The following is a 19682-nucleotide window of genomic DNA, read 5'->3' as shown; positions in this document are numbered from 1 at the left end:
GGTTTGCTGTAAGTGACACGGTGTTGCTGCTGCTGAGGTGTGGCACTTTGAGAGATGCCCTGCAGTAATATGCTTTTAACAAAGCATCTGTCATTATTTATAAACACTAACCATAAGTTCAATACAGTACATTTTATAAAATACACATTAATCTGTTCTTGTTCATGAATATTTACACATTACCGGTAAGTTGTCATGTGGTTCAGTGTCCACCTCAGTGTCAGCTTTGATTGTTCCACAGACGTTTACGTTCTGCAGTGAACAGAAAATAGTCAGTTTGACTTTTGAGGTCGATTGTGAGATCATTCCATTCCTTTTTTGCTTTATGAGATGATTGTGCGAATGAAGTTTTACATCTGGGTATGGTACACTGCCCCCTGGTGGAGGCTCGTGTGGTTCTAGTTGTCACAGCAGAAGTGAACTGTATAAAGTTCTTAAGAGGTGCTGGTGCAGAGTTATTTAAAATTTTATGTGCCAATCATATTAATGCAAATCGTTGAATGTTGTCAAAATTTAACAGTCTATATTTTTGAAGGACTAAACAGTGATAGTGGTGTCGTGGTTTTTTCGGTCAAGGATTTTGAGCGATTGTTTGTGCAAAGTTTCCAACGGCCTCAGAGCGGTTTTACTCGCCTGAGACCAGCACGTTATACAATAATAAAACCGAGATAATTATCGCATTAAAATAAGTTTGAGCAGCCTCCAGTGTCAACGAGTTTCTAATACATTTGAAAGTTTTGATGTTGTACCTGAGACTCTTGCACATCTGTTTGATATGTTTTGTATCCCCTCAAGTAGCAGAATCATATCCATAAGGAGTCAATTACTTAATGAGTATTTTATGGTTTATTATATTGAAAGCGGCAGAAAAAACTAGCATGAGGTTGCCCACTAATCTCTTTTCTTCAGTCATTGTGGTCAGAGCGGTTGCAGTTGAATGCCCCTTTCTATAAGCATACTGATTAGGAATGATCAGTTCATTGTTGCTAAAATAACTGTTCACTTGTGCATACACAATATTTTCCATGACTTTACCAATTGCTGTGAGTAAACTTTTTAGACGACTATTTTAATGCGAAGAGGGTTGCTTTGTGTTTTGTAGTAAAAGAATCATTTTGGCTGTTATCCAGTCTTGTGGACAAACACCTGTAGTTAAGCTTAGATTTATTATGTGACAAATGGCTGGAGCCACAAAATCTGCTGCCACCTTCAGGAGGTTTCCATTCATTTCATCAAGACCTGAGTGTTGAGAGCCCTGCCCAATCCATCAGAAATGACTGGCAGCCCTTTCCGAAACGGCTGCCGACATAATCCAGACTTTACGATAGGTCAGAAACCTGCCAGTTCCAATCAACAGCATACCTGCTACCATAATTCCAATCATGTAGATGTCTTCCACGTCCTCGATGGAAAGGATGAACAAACACACGACCTTCCACTTCTCCCAAGAGCCCATCGAGTATCCCGTCGCAAAATGTTCCGCCAAGACAGACGGGCTCACCTCTGCCCGTTCTTTATTGAAAAAATTCGGTTGAGTGCATTGACAGGGCTCTACACTAACTTTTCCAGTGGTAGCACTGGTGCAACTAACTTTTCCAGTGGTAGCACTGGTGCAACTAACTTTTCCAGTGGTAGCACTGGTGCAACTAACTTTTCCAGTGGTAGCACTGGTGCGACTTACTTTCTCAGTTGGTCGCACCAGCACAGAATTTGGTCGCACCTTTTTTTCCTTTCTTTTGAGTGGGGGTTGGGATGGTGTACAGCATAGTCATGCATGCTAATGAATAGCTGACTTAACTGGCGTACCGTATTTTTGTATGAAGTAAAGATTGACAATGACTTGAGATATTTGTTAAATGTTTTAATGTGTTAGTCTCAATATTAGATTTTTCTGCAACAAGCAGTCCCTGAAATAACAAATAATTTATTTTATATAATTTTAAAAGAAGACGTAACCATTTTTTAAAAAAAATAACAGCAAAGCATAACAGGTTACATGCAGCGTCCTGTATCCCTGACACATACAAATCTGGAAGGATGCAGTAAACCCACTATCTATTTGTCCCAGGGATGCACCTCATTTTTCCCATGAAAAATGACACATTGTGAACAACAACTTATGTTTAAAATCACAGTGACTAGCAAAAGAAATCTAGCCGTCAGCGGACCCCTTTACACATTGACTCAGCGCAGACATGATCGCCTTGAGTACATGCTAGTTTAGCCGCTACAACAACAACTAGCAAGTTAAATAGCTACTTACAATACACCACAAACATATCTGCATCATTTTATTTTTCTCAACAGACTTTGCACTGTTAGTTAAGTTACATTTTTGTGCTATAAGTTTCATAGTGATAGACTCAGTTCATTTGATTTAGTTGATGTTCAGACAAGATGATTTTGTCTTATTTTGGTGACAATTTATTTTTTGACTCTGTCATGGTGATGAGAATGTTTTGTTTGTGTTAAAATCAGCACTTTTAGTGATAATTTATTTTTGCACAATAGACACCGTTTTGTTTTCATTTGAATTTTAGTCATTTATTTTGGTGCTCTTTTATGTTGCTACAAAAGTGTATATAACCTGCCACTGTGACAGTTGTTGTGGAATAAACTTTTCAGATTTGAAATTGTATTTGTTTAATTTCAGATACATTTTGAACATACATGACTATATCTGCTAATTATAGACATATCATACCACCATTAATTTAAGAAATAGAAGAATATAAGAACTAGAGGGAAATAAATGTTTTTTTAATTGGGGACCCATTGAATTTCCCATGGACCCACTCGAATCACCACCTGTGGGTCCTGGGGACTCACTACATGAAAACCTATCAACATCACTGACATGTATTCTGTTTTTTATTTTGCAGAAAGGCTGTACTTGAATTAACTTAACAGTAGCATAACCAACTTAGCATCTACATTGTTTCACCTCATGGAATTAAATTCAAAGGGTCCAGCTCTTATAGTGGGATCTCCTAACCCTCTTCCCCTGGTCAGCATTATGTAACTTTTACTCTACAAGGAACCATTTAACCTCATCTCACCTGGATTAAAGTCCTCCTGGAGCCAAAAAATACCTTCTCAATGAAGACAATACAGTGTATTAAGTTTTATACAGTTACAATTAGATAGACTAATGTTTGATTTAATTTGATTTGATTTATATTGATCATGTAAATGGAAACTTAAAAACAGTTTAAAATAAAATAAAATTGACCAAGAAATAAAACAGTATCTTGCATCTTCAAATTCTTACACTTCTCAGTTTACATGAACACAGTGTTATATAAAGTAATGTATTTGTATTAATGTATTTGAAAGGCTACAAAAAGTAACATGAATTTGATAACACATGATCATGTGATCAACACATGCTAATTTCTCATTTCTTGCCACACACAAAGCATGCATATTTAACCAGCACATTGACGGTTAAATGAATCTGTTCCCACGCAATTAAAATCTTTTTTTTCTTCCAAAATAGTGTTTTTGTTGGTTTAGTTATCTTACCAGGGATTTAAAACTCAATCATTGCACAACGTGATTTATTTTAGGTTAACAAATTGTTATATCTTGATTTTATTTGTCATTAATGATTAATAGCCTCTGTAAAAAATAACTTCATAGTTTTTTTTTTTTTTTTTTAAAGCTATAGGGGGCCATTGCAAAAGAGTCAAAGGGCCACATTAGGACCCAGAGCCGCATGTTGCAGACCCCTGCTCTGGGAGAACCACAGCTGAACATTTGTCCTGGCATCATAGTCCATCAGTTCTGGTCCCTCCATACTGGTTCTGATGAGTGTGCACGCTCTATCGCTGAGATCGGTTAGTTTTTCCTTTTTACTGCTGCTCTCAATGTGAGCGCACACTCAGTGAACGGCTCGTTATGTCTGGTTACATTCATAGCGGACTGCGCGCACTCCAAAGGAGCACATTGGTGTTTATACTCTGCTTATTCACCGTTGCATTACCCGCAGCAAAGTTGCGTGTGCGTGCACCGTCTCCTCACCCAATCCTCGGTCAACTGAGCAGCCAGCCAATTTGCAGTGCTTGTTTATAGACGGTTTTCCGGTAATCCCGCAGCGCGGAGAGAGAGATAGAAAAGTGCACTCAGTGGGACGCGACGAATCGCTCAGCCGTTCCGTATGAAATAAGTCACCATATACGAACTCGCACAGATGCGACCAGTCAAAATTTTCACTCGCACACACTGGAAACATATTCGCATATGCGACCATTTCGGTCACAGTCTCGAGCCCTGATTGAGAGACCAGCTGATCGATTCCATAATTTTTGTTTTTGGATAGAGATGTAGAGAGAGGCTCCTATTAGATTCTGACAAGATAGCACAGACGAAACAAACGGTCTTGGTGTGAACCCAAGTCCCGAGAGAGGGAGGGAGGCAGAATGTAGGTGTAACATTCAGAGGTCCAGACCATGTTTATTTATCCAATAAAACCAAAAGTTCAAAATCCAAAAAGGCAGCACGAAGAATCAAGGGAGCAGGGAACAAAACATGGCCGCACACAAGGAGGGTATGACAACACATGATCCAGCAATCACACAGTAACCACTAAGTAGTGAGGAAGGCAGGATTGGGAATGGGCCACACCTGGGTGCAACACATGAGGCAGCTAATTAGTCACAATTCAAACACACTGACATCACCGGTGGGTGGAGCCACAAGCGGGAATACCTGAAACACAAAGACAAGAGTTAACACAGGAGGCCAGACTCAAACAGAATAAACAAAGACACAGAATAACTAAAAGAGAACCAACACAAACAAAAACTAAAAAGAACATGACACAAACAGCAGCCAGGCAGATAAGGTAGGGAGGGTGCAGAGAGGGAAGTGTCCGCCTTTGTCAAAAGGATATAAAATAATGCTAAACTTCCTGATTAACAGTCAATATCATTCAGATCAATAAATGTGTTTGTCACAGATTCATAGATCAATGGACCATCATTTTACTGATTTTATGGATGGACCCCAAAAAGCTCTCCCCTTTATTCCCCCTTAAAGATGACCCTGACTCCGCATGCCGTTCAATTTTCATGTCTGTGTTCAACCACCTTCAGGTATAGTGGGATTCCCCGGTTTCTGTCACCTTCATTTTGGGTTCCAGGTTTAAAAGGTTAAAAATCATTACTATAGACGATGGTTGGAGATGATTATCTCGTAAGATCATCAATCATCTGTGTATGTCACAAAGGAGGATGAGCACTTTGAAAGTTGTGAAACCAGCACACCTTTGTGTTGAGTACGTGTTTGTTCATCTCAGTGAATGCAAGTAAAAGGTGTGGCACATATTTTGTGCATGGGTCAGATTTAGCTGTGTCAGTATTTTCTTTATCTGTGATCAATGATATATCTTTGTTTGAAACCTGTACAGTATGCAGTGGGTACCAAATCTTTTAAGCTGTGAGAAGTCGAGGGAGGCAGGAAACTTTGTTAAAGTTCTCGTGCCAATGCTTGTGATTTGTTTGTTTGACATCCTTTATTTTCACACCATGTGACACTGCTTCATGAGATCAAATGAGCACTAGGATTAAAATGGCCATTATCCTGTGGACTGCAATATGGATGAGAGATTTCATTGAATCAATTTTGTTACCAGAAGTACAGGAGCATGCATTGTCTTTATCACATTAGATAAGAAGTAATGACCTTTGAATGGCTCATAAACAAAGTTATACTCCCATAAGAACACAATCACTACTATCCCTGTTCCGTCATGAACGCTTTAAGACTTTTTGCCTGAGTGTGAACCATCTTTTTGTTCAGAGTTTCACAATCAATCTTTTTCTTTATGTTGCAATAGCTTGGTGTGAACCTGTTCAACTTGCTCGTCCAGCTGCACGCCTCTACACGCTCACTCTTTTTCACTCCACTCGACTCTCACTAGGTGCAACAACGGTAAACCATGTGGGAAAAGTCTAAATAGATTGTGTTGCTCATGTGACTGTTTGTCCTTCATGAGAGGCTGTCATGTGTGTTTACTGAAGATTATTTCAGGTAGTTGTTGTGTCATACTATATCCTCCAGTGTACACGTGTGTGGTGTCGACAATAGGCGTGTGCGTGTTCATGCGCATGTGTGGAATCGACACAAAAGGTTTTGCCACGTCCCGATGTTACACCTGTGTTGTATGGAAGTGAAAACAGCAGAGATAATTTTTAAATCACTCAGGGACATGAAAAAAATTGTCTGATCTAAGAGCCACAGTATCAACAATCATAATAATACTTAAATTTGTAAAGCACTTTACATTTGGTAATCTCAAAGTGCTACAAAAACAAAGGTAGAAAAAAATATTTCAACACATAAAAGCAATAATAAAACCAACAGCAAATAGAACCAATAATGTCATGTCAGAGTTTACAATATTTTATGTTGTCGATTTAGGTTTTCTTGAGTCCTTTTTTTTTTTCTTTTCCCCTGTCATTTTGTGCATTTTTTGGAGACTTGGTTTTGGTTTCTTTCTGTTGTCGATTTTGCAGTATTTTATTTTTTATTGTATACAGAAAGCCAAAAATTAGGAAACTAAGGCTGAAAACGAAATAATGATTCCATTATTTATTAGTACCGTTGCATTTCTTTCTGTCTACCAATGTCATTAAAATCAAGACATTGCAACTGCATAAATATTAATGCTTCAAAGAATAAATCAATTTAACTTGATCAAATGATAATGTACAGACTTGTATCTGAGAGAGAGAGAAAGCTTTCTATAAAATTTTATTTTTGAAAAAAACAGTTTTCATCATTAATTTTTGAAAACTTTTTTTAAAGAAATATTAATCAATTTCTTCAGAAAATATCAGTTTTTAACTCCTGCGAGGAAACAAATGCTTATTAAAAAGAAAACCATAAATAAATGGTACCTGTAGTAAAAATATATATTTATCACTCTAAAAAGTCCTTTTAATGTGTTTTTTTATAAAAAGGTGCACATATTTTGTTTATTGATAATGCATTAAACATATTTTTTTGTTCTATACATTTTCACTACTGAAACAAAAATGTATGTCAAAAATAAAATGTAGTTTAAAATGATGAGTGAGCTACAATTAAAAGTAGGGATGTAACGATTAATCGTAAGGCAGTTAAAAATTGATTCATAGGTATCACGATTCACATCGATACTGTGAAAATTGAATCGCAGTACTTTTTTTAACCAGCTATCCAGAAGTGTTGGCGGCAGGCGGAATCTGCTAATACTTTCTTTCTGGCCGCCTTCTACCTTTAAACATGTTAAATGATTCCTTTCCCCTTAAGCACCAAAAAATATCTCAAATATTACGTGAATATCTGTAAAAGTCACGGTTTTCTATTAGCTCTGTCTGCTAGCATAGCATCTCTTCTTCATTGCAAGATATCTGCGTGCCAACCGACCACTGGGTTACCAGCGCCCTCTGCTGGTTCAAACAAATATCTGACCTAAATACAGTGAAATGAATGTTTTTTTATTCTGTTTTTTTTTTAAGGCACAAAATACATTTTCAGTTGCACTTTTAAAAATAACTTTTATGCAGTTTTGCATTGTTTACTATAGAACCAGAATTTAAATTAATAGGCTTCTTCTTAATTTTTATTATTCCTTTATTTCATTCAAGATTTATTTTTAGTTCAATTGCATTGTTTTGAATAGTTTATAAAGGGTTTCTTTTGACAATTGACATCAAGAAATAAAACAGTATCTTGATCTTCAAATTCTTACACATCTCAGTTTACATGAACACAATGTTATATAAAGAAGTTTTTTTTAGTTAATGTATTTGAAAGGCTACAAAAAGTAACTTAAATTTGATAACACGTGTTCATGTGGTCAACACATGCTAATTGCTCTTTTCTTGCCACACATAAAGCATGCATATTTAACCAGCACATTGACGGTTAAATGAATCTGTTCCCACGCAATTAAAATCTCTGTTTTCTTCTAGAATAGTGTATTTGTTGGTTTAATTGTCTTACCAGGAATTTATAATTTAAGGTTAGCCACATGTGTAGGAAAGTTGATCTGTAGATGCTGCAGGAGGTGAAGTAGGAAGGTGCTGAGTCATTGCACAACGTGATTTATTTTAGGTTAACAAATTGTTATATCTTGATTTTATTCGTTATTAATCATTAATAGCCTCTGTAAAAAATAACTATTTCAATAGTTTTTTTTAAAGCTATCGGGAGCCATTGCAAAAGAGTCAAAGGGCCACATTATGCCCCAGAGCCGCAGGTTGCAGACCCCTGTTCTGGGAGAACCACAGCTGAACATCTGGCCTGGCTTCATAGCCTATCAGTTCTTGTTCCTCCATGCTGATTCTGATGAGCATGTACGATCTATCGCTGAGCTCGCCACATGCTTCCTTTTTACTGCTGCTCAGTGAAAGCCTCGTTATGCCTGGCTCCGTTTGCGGACCGCGCACACTCCTAAGGAGCACGTTGGTGTTTATACTCGGCGCATTCACCATTACATTACCTGTTGCCAAGTTGCGTGAGCGCGCTATGTCTCCTCACCCGCAGCACGGAGCGAGAGAGAGAAAGAAGTGCACTCTGTGGGACATGACGGAATGCTCAGCTGCTCTGTCCAAATAAGGTCACCCATACGAACTTGCACGGTGCGACCAGATCAAATTTTCACTTGCACACACTGAAATATACTCGCATATACGGGAGACCCTCGTCACCAACCCCAGCCGAAAAACACAATTCACACCTATAGACGTGAATGGCACTCGATGAGTTAAGTAGAAATCAATCAATCCATGAACACTTTGCAGACAGGCTAAGTGATGTTTATGGCTATGATGTTGGTCTACACAGACCATTAAGAAATGGGAAACTAAAGTAATTAGTGAAGTAACTTTATTAATGCATTAAGTAGTAAAGTAACAACACTTGACAGAAGTAACTAGTAATGTTTTTTGAGTAACTACCCTAACACTGTTGACAACAATATAAAAGTCAGTATTAATTTAATTTTAATGGTAATTCACATTTGCAGATTGGCTGAAAAATTATATTCATAGATAGGTTGCTGCTCTGTTAAAGTCCATTCTTCATATTCAACTGTAGAAAACAGTGACTAACATGCTGAAGAATGCCTGGTCATGTTAAGAAACCCTGCTGCACTGTTAGTTTTATTCACCACTCTAAACATTTTATGGATGGTTGTGTATCGTGCAAAGTATATCTGTGCAGGGATCAGGCTTTGTTTTACGGACTTGGTTTAAGCAGCATTGGGAAGGGAAACGGACTGTGGAAATACAGCCGTGACATGTAACAACCTGCTTATCTAATGTTTGTAATCCTCAACCTTTCTTGTTTGGGTGAATACTGTTCACAATGTAGGGCTGGGTGTTATAAACCAAAATATTGCAATAATTTTCTTTCTCAAACTCTTTCCAAAAAGTCCATTCTGGGTCAAAATAACTGCAGCAAAATGCCAGACGTTGTCTTATTTACACCCAGCAGCACAATGACTATCTACACGTTGTGTGCTATTTTAGTCTGTTCATCTCATCAGGGACAGCATGTGTCGGTAAATCCTGTAGTGTGGCTGGTTTCAGGGCAGGTGAAGGGTACGTGGTCCATTTTAGAATGGAGTGTGCGTATGTGTAAACGGAGAGCGCTGATACAGCTGAAACAGTGAGTTCATACCGTGATGACTTATGAGAGCTTCAGTTTGCATTAATTTAAAAGCAAGAAAAAAACATGAAATCTAAAAACAATTTCACGAAGCCTTTTTGCATGTATTTGCAATGCTAAAAGCAGTTTCAATGCCGGTATCTTTTCAGAGCTTGTCCAACACTAATACAGCTTCTTTTAAACATTTAGCAAAAGTATATTTTTTAAAGCAATTGTTGCCAAGTGGGTATCAATACTTCATATTTTTTTTTGTTGCTATTCATATATCAGAATATAGTTTTTGAAAAAAATTAAATTAAAGGTCGTTGATATGATGATGGCTGAACTGTCTGTGGTTAAATTGCGTTTGTACAGAAAAAACATCCATTAAAGGGGGGTATTATGTAAAATCGACTTTTTCAAGATTTATTTCATGTTATGTCATTCCCTCATTAAAAAATGCCTGGAGTGTTGCCTTGGCTCATTCGTGTTTGAGTAATTTTAAAAACTGACGGCAGCCATTTTAGGCGTGAATACCCCTGAGTCCTCCTAAGAACACCCTCACCTCCTGGAGACGCCTCAGACCTTTTGTCACCAGCCGAGTTACCGCCCACCGCTCCACAGTAGAGCCCCATCCCCTCCTATGTTCTCTTCCTTAGTTCAGCCCACAGCACCCACCTCCGCAGATTTAGCTTTTCATTTACTTATTTTAAATACTTTTGTAAGAAACCCATGGCTTATGTTGTCTGTACTCATTAGTTTACGCATTAAAATAAAAATAAAATAAATGTAAAATGTAAATAAAAAAATTGTACTCCTCTCCCGCTTCCAGCTCCGTCAAATGAACTGCATTCACAGCAAACACCTGAGAGATAACTGCGTGTTGATAGTTTACTCTGCTCATCATAGCAGCTGCCTGAGTTTTCAGATGACTGCTTTAAAACGAGAGCTTTATTTGAAAGTTGATTAATAATTACAGACACAATGCAATCCCTTTTCTTTACTATAGCAGCAGGAGCATGGGTGCGTGTGTGTGTCAAGGGATGGATATCTCCGTCCGCACATTAGCATTTTTCACTTTGATAATCATTCTAATGTATTGTAGCAATGTAAAAATGTAGAAAGTAGCCTAATACAGCGCAAAGTAAACATCCATGCGTGTTTGTATGAGTACTGAAGGGGGCGTGTTCATGGGCGCGTCAGACAAGCTTGGTATTTCTTAAAGAGATAGAGGGGAAATTTATTAAGTTTTTTTAATATATGCTGCATTTTCCAAAAAAAATAAATTAGGTTGCATAGTTATTTGACTATGCTATAGAATGGTGCTATGTGCCTGAAAAAAACATGATACCCCCTATAACCAGTCACTTTATTTCTAATATTCTATTAGCAAATCAGGGCATCCCTGATGCTGTGTGAAAGCTAAATGTCTTAGCATCTTCAAATGTCTACAATGATTTTTTTTTTTACTCTGTTTTGTGTTCAGGTGGTATGGACAAGAGAAAGACTACAATGTCCTAGTCATGGACCTGCTGGGCCCTAGTCTGGAGGACCTGTTTAACTTCTGTTCTCGCCGTTTCACCATGAAAACAGTCCTTATGCTGGCAGACCAGGTACATAACCCATGGTCTTCCACTCCTTTTGTTCTGTACGATGTAACATTTGACATAAATGTGATCTGCAGATGATCAGCAGAATTGAGTACGTGCACACAAAGAACTTCATCCACAGAGACATCAAACCAGACAACTTTCTTATGGGCATTGGGCGTCATTGTAACAAGGTAAGCTCTGTCGATGTGTGACACTTTCATCGACATGTCTTCATTCAACAAACCACATACAGTCAGACTTTATTAGAAAGGCAAATTTTTTTAAAAAAGGTTCTTTTTAATGATGATTTGAACCAGTGTCTAAGGCTCTGTCCACACGGAGACAAAATGAAAACACTTTCCCCTAAAACAGGTAATTATGTGTGCATCCACAGGAAAAGGTGGCGAACGCTGTAATAATCATACCAGGCCTCTATGTGGTGCTGTAACACACCGAAACAGGGAAGAAGATACCTAAAGAAAGGCAGCATCTGTTTGCAAGCATGTCTCAATTAGGAGTAATTTATTTTTTATTTTTTTATTTGGCCATAAAGAGAACCACCAGATGACTTTTAAGGCGGTGCTGCAGTGTCAGCATTACACTGGAACGTACGGGAGGATCTAATCATTACATTAAAAACCACTCTGCCGTAAATACAGAAAAAGAAGACACCCGAGGATGCGCATAAAACTCATGTTAGAAAAAAACAGGACATACAAAAAAAGAGGAAAGCGATGACAACAAAGACATGGCAAAAGATTTGCTTGTGGACCGACGACGTAGAGCGTCTGCTTTGTTGCCATTTTTACTTTTGTTGTTGTGGGGGTCACGCATGCATGTTGAGAGAGGTGGTGCTATGGCGTCATCGATTGCAGAGTATGCATATACGCAGTCCGCACGGTGCCCCAGCGGTTGACATTCAGACTTTCTCATTCTGCGACCCGTTTTCAGAAATTACCGTATTTGGCTTCCAAATCTTTGTTGTCGTGTGGACACAACTATAAATGACTTTAGACTACAACCCATCTCTGTGTGGAGAGGACCTGAATCAGACTGAGTCACGTGTGATTACAGCTTTCCCTGTATTCATAGCCTGGTTACAGTATTACAGATGCTAATGTTGGTGAAACAGGGGCCTCTGTCCCAACCACAATAATCCTCTCTGGCTGTTGTATTGTTGTTAGGAAGCAAGAAAGAGGAAAATGCTTTCATTTGCTCTTTCAGGGTTCCTCAGCATAGACAGGTCTACATAAGATAAATAGAAGTTTGTTTTGTCTTGTTACGGTTTTGTGGCCTGGATACCTAAATCAGGACCTGATATGGAGGAGCCACACATGAAGAACTGTTGTGAGTCTTGTCAGTCTTTTTTTTAGTTTTTAGAACTAAACCAACAAGATGAAAAGCTGAGGTTTGAGGTTAAAAGTGACAATGGGTCTACATGTGCAACATTAAGTGCTGAAAATGTCTTAATAGTGGAAGAAAATGTGCAGAAAAGTCATTGGAGTTAGTTGGCGATGAGAAATGGGAGTAATTTAGCAAAAATGCATTAAAAAAAGCAAAAATATGGTAAGAAAAAATTATGAAAATAGGTTAAAATATGTCAACTTTCTACTGTGAGAAATTTACACTCTTAGGCAGCAGGCCCGCCAGTTGCCCATGCGACCCCTGGTCTAATTTTGTGCAGCCCCTACAACAAATTCCGCAAAATTGTTATTCAGGTATTAAGAAGTAATTTGAGGTGCAGAATACACACACAAATTGCAAAAACCCACCAAACAATGGCAAAATGCACAGATGTTCAACAATAGTGATTACAAAAACACACAAAAAATTCCCCAAAATACACAAAAAATTCCCCAAAATACACAAAATGACAACAAAAATAAACAAAATGACAAGAAAAGTACACAAATCTATTTATAAAATCAAAAAAGGTCTGTGTGTGTGTGTGTGTGGAGCGATTATCTCACCGACGCAATGCCTGTTTGATCTGAAACTTTGTCAACGGCTTCTAAATACCCCGAGTGTGGGCATCTGTTATTTTGGAGTAATTTGATCATTTCAAAATGTTTATTTTAATTTTATTTCACTTCTGGACGTCCCAGAAGTGAAACCTATTCAGCTTTTGACCTCAGAGTGTGAGGGTGTGGTAGTGCACCATCTATATCTATTTCACTGCGCAGCTCACCTCGGTGTGTGCCAGAGCTCCTGTGGACTTCTCTTTCGAGGAAACATACTTTTTTTTACTGCTCCTTATTTGGTGATGATGTTTTAAAACATTTATTTTCATGTTAGTTTGACCGTTTGCTGTTTAGACCGGACAGACCTCACCCGGAAGTTATTGACAGGCAATGGAGGAGATTAGCATCCCAGGTCGAGAGTTTCACACACACGTCGATCATGTGCGCTTCACTATCGATCACCGTCTACGTGACATGCGTGCAGGGATGTGAGTGTTGAGTGTATAACGAACCACAGTTTAGTCTGGTTACAGTCTGTGTTACACCTATCCATAGCGTGGTAGTGACTAGTGTTACGCTCTGAGTCAGATCTAAGTGTTTACATGGAGATTGTGCTACATAGTGAAGGTCACCTGATTACTGCAGCTTCACTCACTTCACACCTGCCACTACATCTATCAACTGAAAATAGATACGTTTAGTGAAAGTTAGGCAGGTACACGTGGATGGACTGGTGCACATACTTTTAGAATGATCCCCCCTCCCCAAAAAAAAAAACACACACACACACACACCAAATGACAACAAAAGTATGAAAGTGACAACAGAAATGCACAAAAATATACAAAAAGGCTCCAAAAACAAACACACAATAACTCCAAAAAACATATATTAAATACACCAAACGACAACAAAAATATGAAAATGTCTCAAAATACACTAAACTAAATATTTATACAAAAGACAACAGAAATACAAAAAACTACACTTAAAAAAAGATACAAAATGACTCCAGAATCACACTTCAAAGGCAACAAAAAATGATAATTATACAAAAAATGCGCAAATGACATAAAACAAACTAAACAATATTTATACAGGAAGTACACAAAAAACAACAGAATGCACAAAAATATACAAAAGGCTCCAAAAACACACAAAATGACTCCAAAAAACATATATTACAGAAAAATACACCAAACGACAACAACTCTACTTAAGCTCCTACTATTTGAATGCATACTTCCGACGGGCACTGTACTAATCACTAAAATTTCACAAAACACAAAAATGGCAAACAAAGACAAAACCATGTTTTTTCACTGTATCATCGCTCAGATTTGTCACTATTCTAAATGTGGACATGAATGTTGAAAAAGTGACCCTCAGACGATCACATTTTTGTGGCCACTGCTGGGATAGAAGTTGGTTATCCCTGCTCTAGGTGATCTATTAGCTTTTTAAAAGCACCACAACTCTGCCTGGATTGATGTCAACACTGCCTCATTGTCCTGATACTTATCAACTGAACAGAGCAATGGGTTGCTCCATTTTTTTGAAATGTATTGGCTTCAACAGTAGAGGATGAACTTTACCATTTCAGCTTTGCAAAAACTTTATTTGGTTCAGGTGGTATTTAGATGTATTTGAGGTGGATCATATTTTTTGCTAATAGCCAAACTTGTTTCCTGGTAAAGGATTTACATCCTCTGTTTAAAAAGAAGTGTATAAGAGTGTAGGTTGACCGGTCCAGTGATGTTGGAATTGTTACTGAATCTATTGATCATATGTATCATTCACATATCTGCATATTTATTATTATTTTTTTATTCCTATCTGATTGAAGAGCACATCTGGGCCATTCCATGTCATTTCAACTAATGACCCACACACTTCAATGTCAAAGAATTGAATTTTTTTTTTTTTTACCATTGTTCCACGATTATTCAATAGGCACACTGTCAATTTTTAGTTTGATTGGATGAATACTTGAGATATGGACAATTTAGTGAGGGGGGTATGTGTTGATTTTTTGCTCTTTCTTATTTTTCTTCCATTTTTTTAGCTTCCAGTATCTCAGGAACTACATCAGAAAAATTTAATTTGGTATAGTAATACAGCTCCACCTACTCTCTCAGAAAATACAAAATATTTGCTATACATCCAATCTGGTGGACATGCCAGACCCTCAAATTGGGGCTGGAACATGCTTGTGCTTTCAGTAAACAACTTAACATATGCCTCAGCTCCCTGTAATTTGATCAGCTTTGAGCTGTGTACATAGACTGTTCAAATCATTAATGATTTGTCACATATAAGTATTGGTTCTTGAGTGATAGTCTCTTGAAATCTGAAAAAAATGCTAATTTTTTACTATTTTCCTATGGACATAACTGCCTGTGGGTATGTAAGAAAAAAATCTGATCTATTTTAATTTATAGTATATAAAGGTTACTCTTTCTTGGCATATAAATTTTTTTTCTTTATTAAATCCTTTACATGAGGTCATTGTCACTTGCCTCTCTCATAATCATTTATTGTTCATTCGTTTTTTACTAGTAACATGAAAAAATGTAAAAATATTTGTTTTTGAAAACATTTTTTGTGAACACATTTCTCATGTTTTTCATTTTCCCTTTTTTGGGGGATTTTTCGTTCAAAATACATTAATAATCATCGTCATAACAGTAAATGTTGCATTTTTGTATATTCTGAGAGAGAAGGTGTAGCTGTATTAGTACTAGAAGTGTACCAATTCAACGATTATTAGATTAATTGCGTTTCAATACGTGACGATTTGATAACTATTTTTTTCATAATAAATGCCAGGAACACTACCGCTGCTCACGGAACAAAAATTAAAGTTGCGCATGTCGCCCGACATCTGAAGCAACAGACCAGTTGGAGGCGGTAGCGGCAGCTAACCCTTTAGCTACAATTAATGAGCGGGAGATTCACTCATCTGGATTAAAAACTAGTGTTTAAAACAATCAAGTGCTGTATCCTATCCTTCAATGTGCATTTCTGGCACCAGTGTCACCTTGCCGTTCCTCTGGGTCGGTGAGCCATGGCCGCAACTCCGTAGCATGGAAGGGCCTGGCGGTGGAGCTGGCACGTGGGCTGCAAGCTTTTCAGTGCCGCGCTGCTCCCAACTCGCCGCTTCCCTGGGCCCTGGACTAGGTTTCATCAATGCGCCCACTCCACACTGCAGCAATGCGGGCCACCCACCCGACTCGTTTTGAAACACGGACACAGCTGAGCGCATTTAATTTGGAACATGTTGACCTACTCCTTTTCTTACAGTTCAAAAATTTAAGCACGATGATGAGTCCCTGGCAGGATTTCATAATTGATAACATGATAAATAATCATTGTGTTGTTTTATCAATCCACCTTTTAATTAAAAACCCAAATTCCACCAGAGAGCGTTTTAAATCTGCTTTGAGTGTGCACAGCGAAATGTGGGTTGGGATTAATTAATGTATGAAATGAACACCAAGAAAAAGCAACTGACAATGGAGGTGAACTTCGCATGTGCTGTTTGAGGTACTCATCCAAACTAGCAACGGTTCACAAACTTGGCAGGTGTTTTTAAAACATTGGCTTGGAGGAAATGAGGGGTTCAACGATACAAATAACCCACGCTGTGGTCCCTACCTCGGCTTTTGGGCCACGGTTTAGGTTCGGCTTCACTACGTGTTTTGTGCATATTGGGCCATATTCTCCCGTCTGGACTTAAGTGATTTTTTTCTACGCGCCTGCAGTTATGCACTTCTCTCCTGCGCATATTCTCTGGTCCAGGTTCCTGACACACCCACTGCGCGTATTTCAACCAAAAGCGCGTAGTCTGTGAATGAAGGTGGTCTGAAGCAAAGGAGGCGGACTGGGCCATGATGTCATTATTTTTAGGCAGTTTAGAAATCATGGAACATGGAGTTTTCCTAATGCTTGTAAATGTCATTGAAAGCCATGAAAATGATAAAGTTCACTTTTAATTTGGAAAGATAAACAATGTAAGAGGTTGATTTGATCAGATTATTGCAGAGTGAAGATTGGACACGTTTTTCTGTCTGAGCTACAGTTAAAATATTGAATTTCCCCTGCATATTAAGGCCAGATAAACGTTTGTGTGGAAAGCCTGCTTTTATTAACTACTTACATTCCTCCATTCAGAAATGCATTAGTCGTCAATCATTTGTCATCAATGTTTCACTTGTTATTTACTCTTGTAGTGGATCAGACTGTTGCTTTACGTTATAAAGAGTGTTAAAAAAGTTAAGCATGAGTCTGACATCTGTCAGAGTTTCATTGTAATAAGCTGCAGCAGCTGACGTGTGCACACAGCTGATCAGCTCTATGACGCTGCTCCCACCGCCCTCAAAGGACAAGGGGTGGATGGCACGGGTTAAATGTATAATTAAATGTAACACATTTTGTCCCGTCTAGAACTGGTAAATGTGAACATGTTAGAAATGCGGTCCTTTGGTGTGCTTGTGAGTGGACATTAACACACCCACACACACACTGGCCTGTGAAGCATAAATGTAAAATGAATAACAAATCTAAAAACCTGCGTTCCAGAAGGGATTATTGTTCTGTGCGGTCGGAACACTAAAATATTTGACCAAGCACCATTGCATCCTTGGATTAAATGTAAACATTAGTAAGGTTGGGCATCAAGTACGATTCTTCCCGGGACTAACTTTCCGATTCTCCTGGAATCGTTAAATTTTTTACATTTCGATTCTTACTTTACAGTCTGCCGACCTGAAGAAGAAGCCGCCAAACGCCAACAAAGAACAAACCACCAAAGTGTTTGTTACCACGCAACCATGAACAGTGTGTGGCAGCATTTTAAAGTGTGGCATCACTTTGATTAAAATAACAAGTGCCGAGTGTTTGTACAAAGATCATGTTTGACATGCGCCCTCCTGTGCATGATATAATCTTTTGTGTGTGTGTGTGTGTGTGTGTGTATATGCATATACATAAGTTGTACAATTGCCTCTTAATCAAATCTGTATTGAGAATCATTAATAATCGGTATCGAAGCAAGGAATCTGAACCGGAATTGTTCAAATTCAATTAATGCCCAACCATAAATATTAGTCAGTGTTATCATGTATGCTATGACCATTGATAAGTACTAACATTAGGATCCTACAGTTGATGAGCTGCTTTGTATTTGTTGAGAAGAAACGGTGAAGATGCAGTAATGGGAAAGTTTTTGTTAGCGCTGTAGGGCAGTGTCATCATGTCCTGGTGTAGTTGGTTTTTCTGTTGCTTCACACACTGTTCTCACTGTCGGGCTTTCCTGGTGCCAGTTAGTCTTTGGTTTATTCCTAACTCTGTATTTTTGTAGTGTGTTTTTAGCATCTCACTGTATCACAGTTTAGACAGTCTTGGCTCCATGTGACCTCAGACCAAATAAATATGTTAGAGAGATGAGAATGCATCAGAAGTTTTTACTGAGTGTTTCACAGTTGTCTTTGACGTTTCCTCTGTGTTTCCAAAGACTTACTCGATGGCTATGCTGATATTTTTTTTAATTGTTTTCCCACATTCCATAAACTCCTGTGGTTATTGTACAGAAGCGATCTGTTAATGGTTGTCCTGAAAGAAGATGATCAGTCTTGTGGTCTCTTCTAGACTGATGGCCTGCAGGATCCTATCTGTACTAAAGCCAACCCTGTGCAATCCCAGCTCAATACAAGTGAAGCAAAGGGGAAACACGCGGGAGAAAAACTGAAGTTCCTTTTGTGCTCATGTTGACTGTGATTAAAGGGTGGATGGAGCCTGTGTAATTTTGACCCCCTGCCCCTTTACTGTCTGCTCTAGTGTTTAGACTCGTCAGTGGGGAAGAGGAAACGAAGCTTGGCTGTTAGCTCTTCTCAGGACCCATCTTTCTCAGGATTAAACCAGGTGTGACCTTTACCACAACACCAGCTGCCTCACAACAAGCAGTTGTTGCTTCGCAATCATGCCTAACTCCACTGGTAAAAGTCAACGGGACCAACAGCACCCATCCTGCACTTGCTTAATATGCAGTACATGTACTCATCACCTTGTGTGTATCTTGTGACAGAGAGAGATGCTGAGTGTCAGTCAGTAGCTCTCATGCCATCACTAAGAAGATGTTTGCCTAGTTTTCTTATTAATATGATTTCTTAGCAGTGGAAGAGAAAGCAAAGTTATAGAAGATATGGGCTGTGTTTGAAATGTCATACTAACATACTACTCATACTAAATCTGAGGTCAAAATGAGTATGTAGTGCGTTCACATTAGATAATATGAAAAGATTGAGTATGCGAGAAATACCCAGATGTATGCTATATGGGGACATTTAAGTATGCACGGTGGGCACACTAGTCATACTCAACCGTCACATGATGCGTTGCGAGCAGAATGTAAAATCGTCCTGGGACCGGCTTCAAGCTGAAAATCAAACATCCCCTTTTCAATATCTACTTGAGTTTTATGCACTACTCT

The 19682-nt window shown here is 38.4% G+C and overlaps 1 protein-coding gene across 4 annotated transcripts in view; it reads left to right on the top strand.

Moving 5' to 3' along the window:
- The window catches only part of csnk1a1 (casein kinase 1, alpha 1), a 69747-nt gene that overhangs the window by 16513 nt on the left and 33552 nt on the right, over window positions 1-19682 (top strand). For 3 of the 4 annotated variants that reach the window (XM_028459436.1, XM_028459434.1, XM_028459435.1), the window contains exons 3-5: window positions 11126-11252; window positions 11324-11422; window positions 19031-19114. In XM_028459436.1, coding sequence (XP_028315237.1) covers window positions 11126-11252; window positions 11324-11422; window positions 19031-19114 — 310 coding nt within the window. The remainder of the gene's footprint in view (window positions 1-11125; window positions 11253-11323; window positions 11423-19030; window positions 19115-19682) is intronic. The other variant, XM_028459437.1, reaches the window with a different exon arrangement.

The sequence above is a fragment of the Gouania willdenowi genome, chromosome 10, assembly GCF_900634775.1.
Source record: "Gouania willdenowi chromosome 10, fGouWil2.1, whole genome shotgun sequence".
NCBI lineage: Eukaryota > Metazoa > Chordata > Actinopteri > Blenniiformes > Gobiesocidae > Gouania > Gouania willdenowi.
The sequence above is the reverse complement of the archived record's forward strand: the minus strand, read 5'-3'. Positions and strand labels throughout refer to the sequence as shown.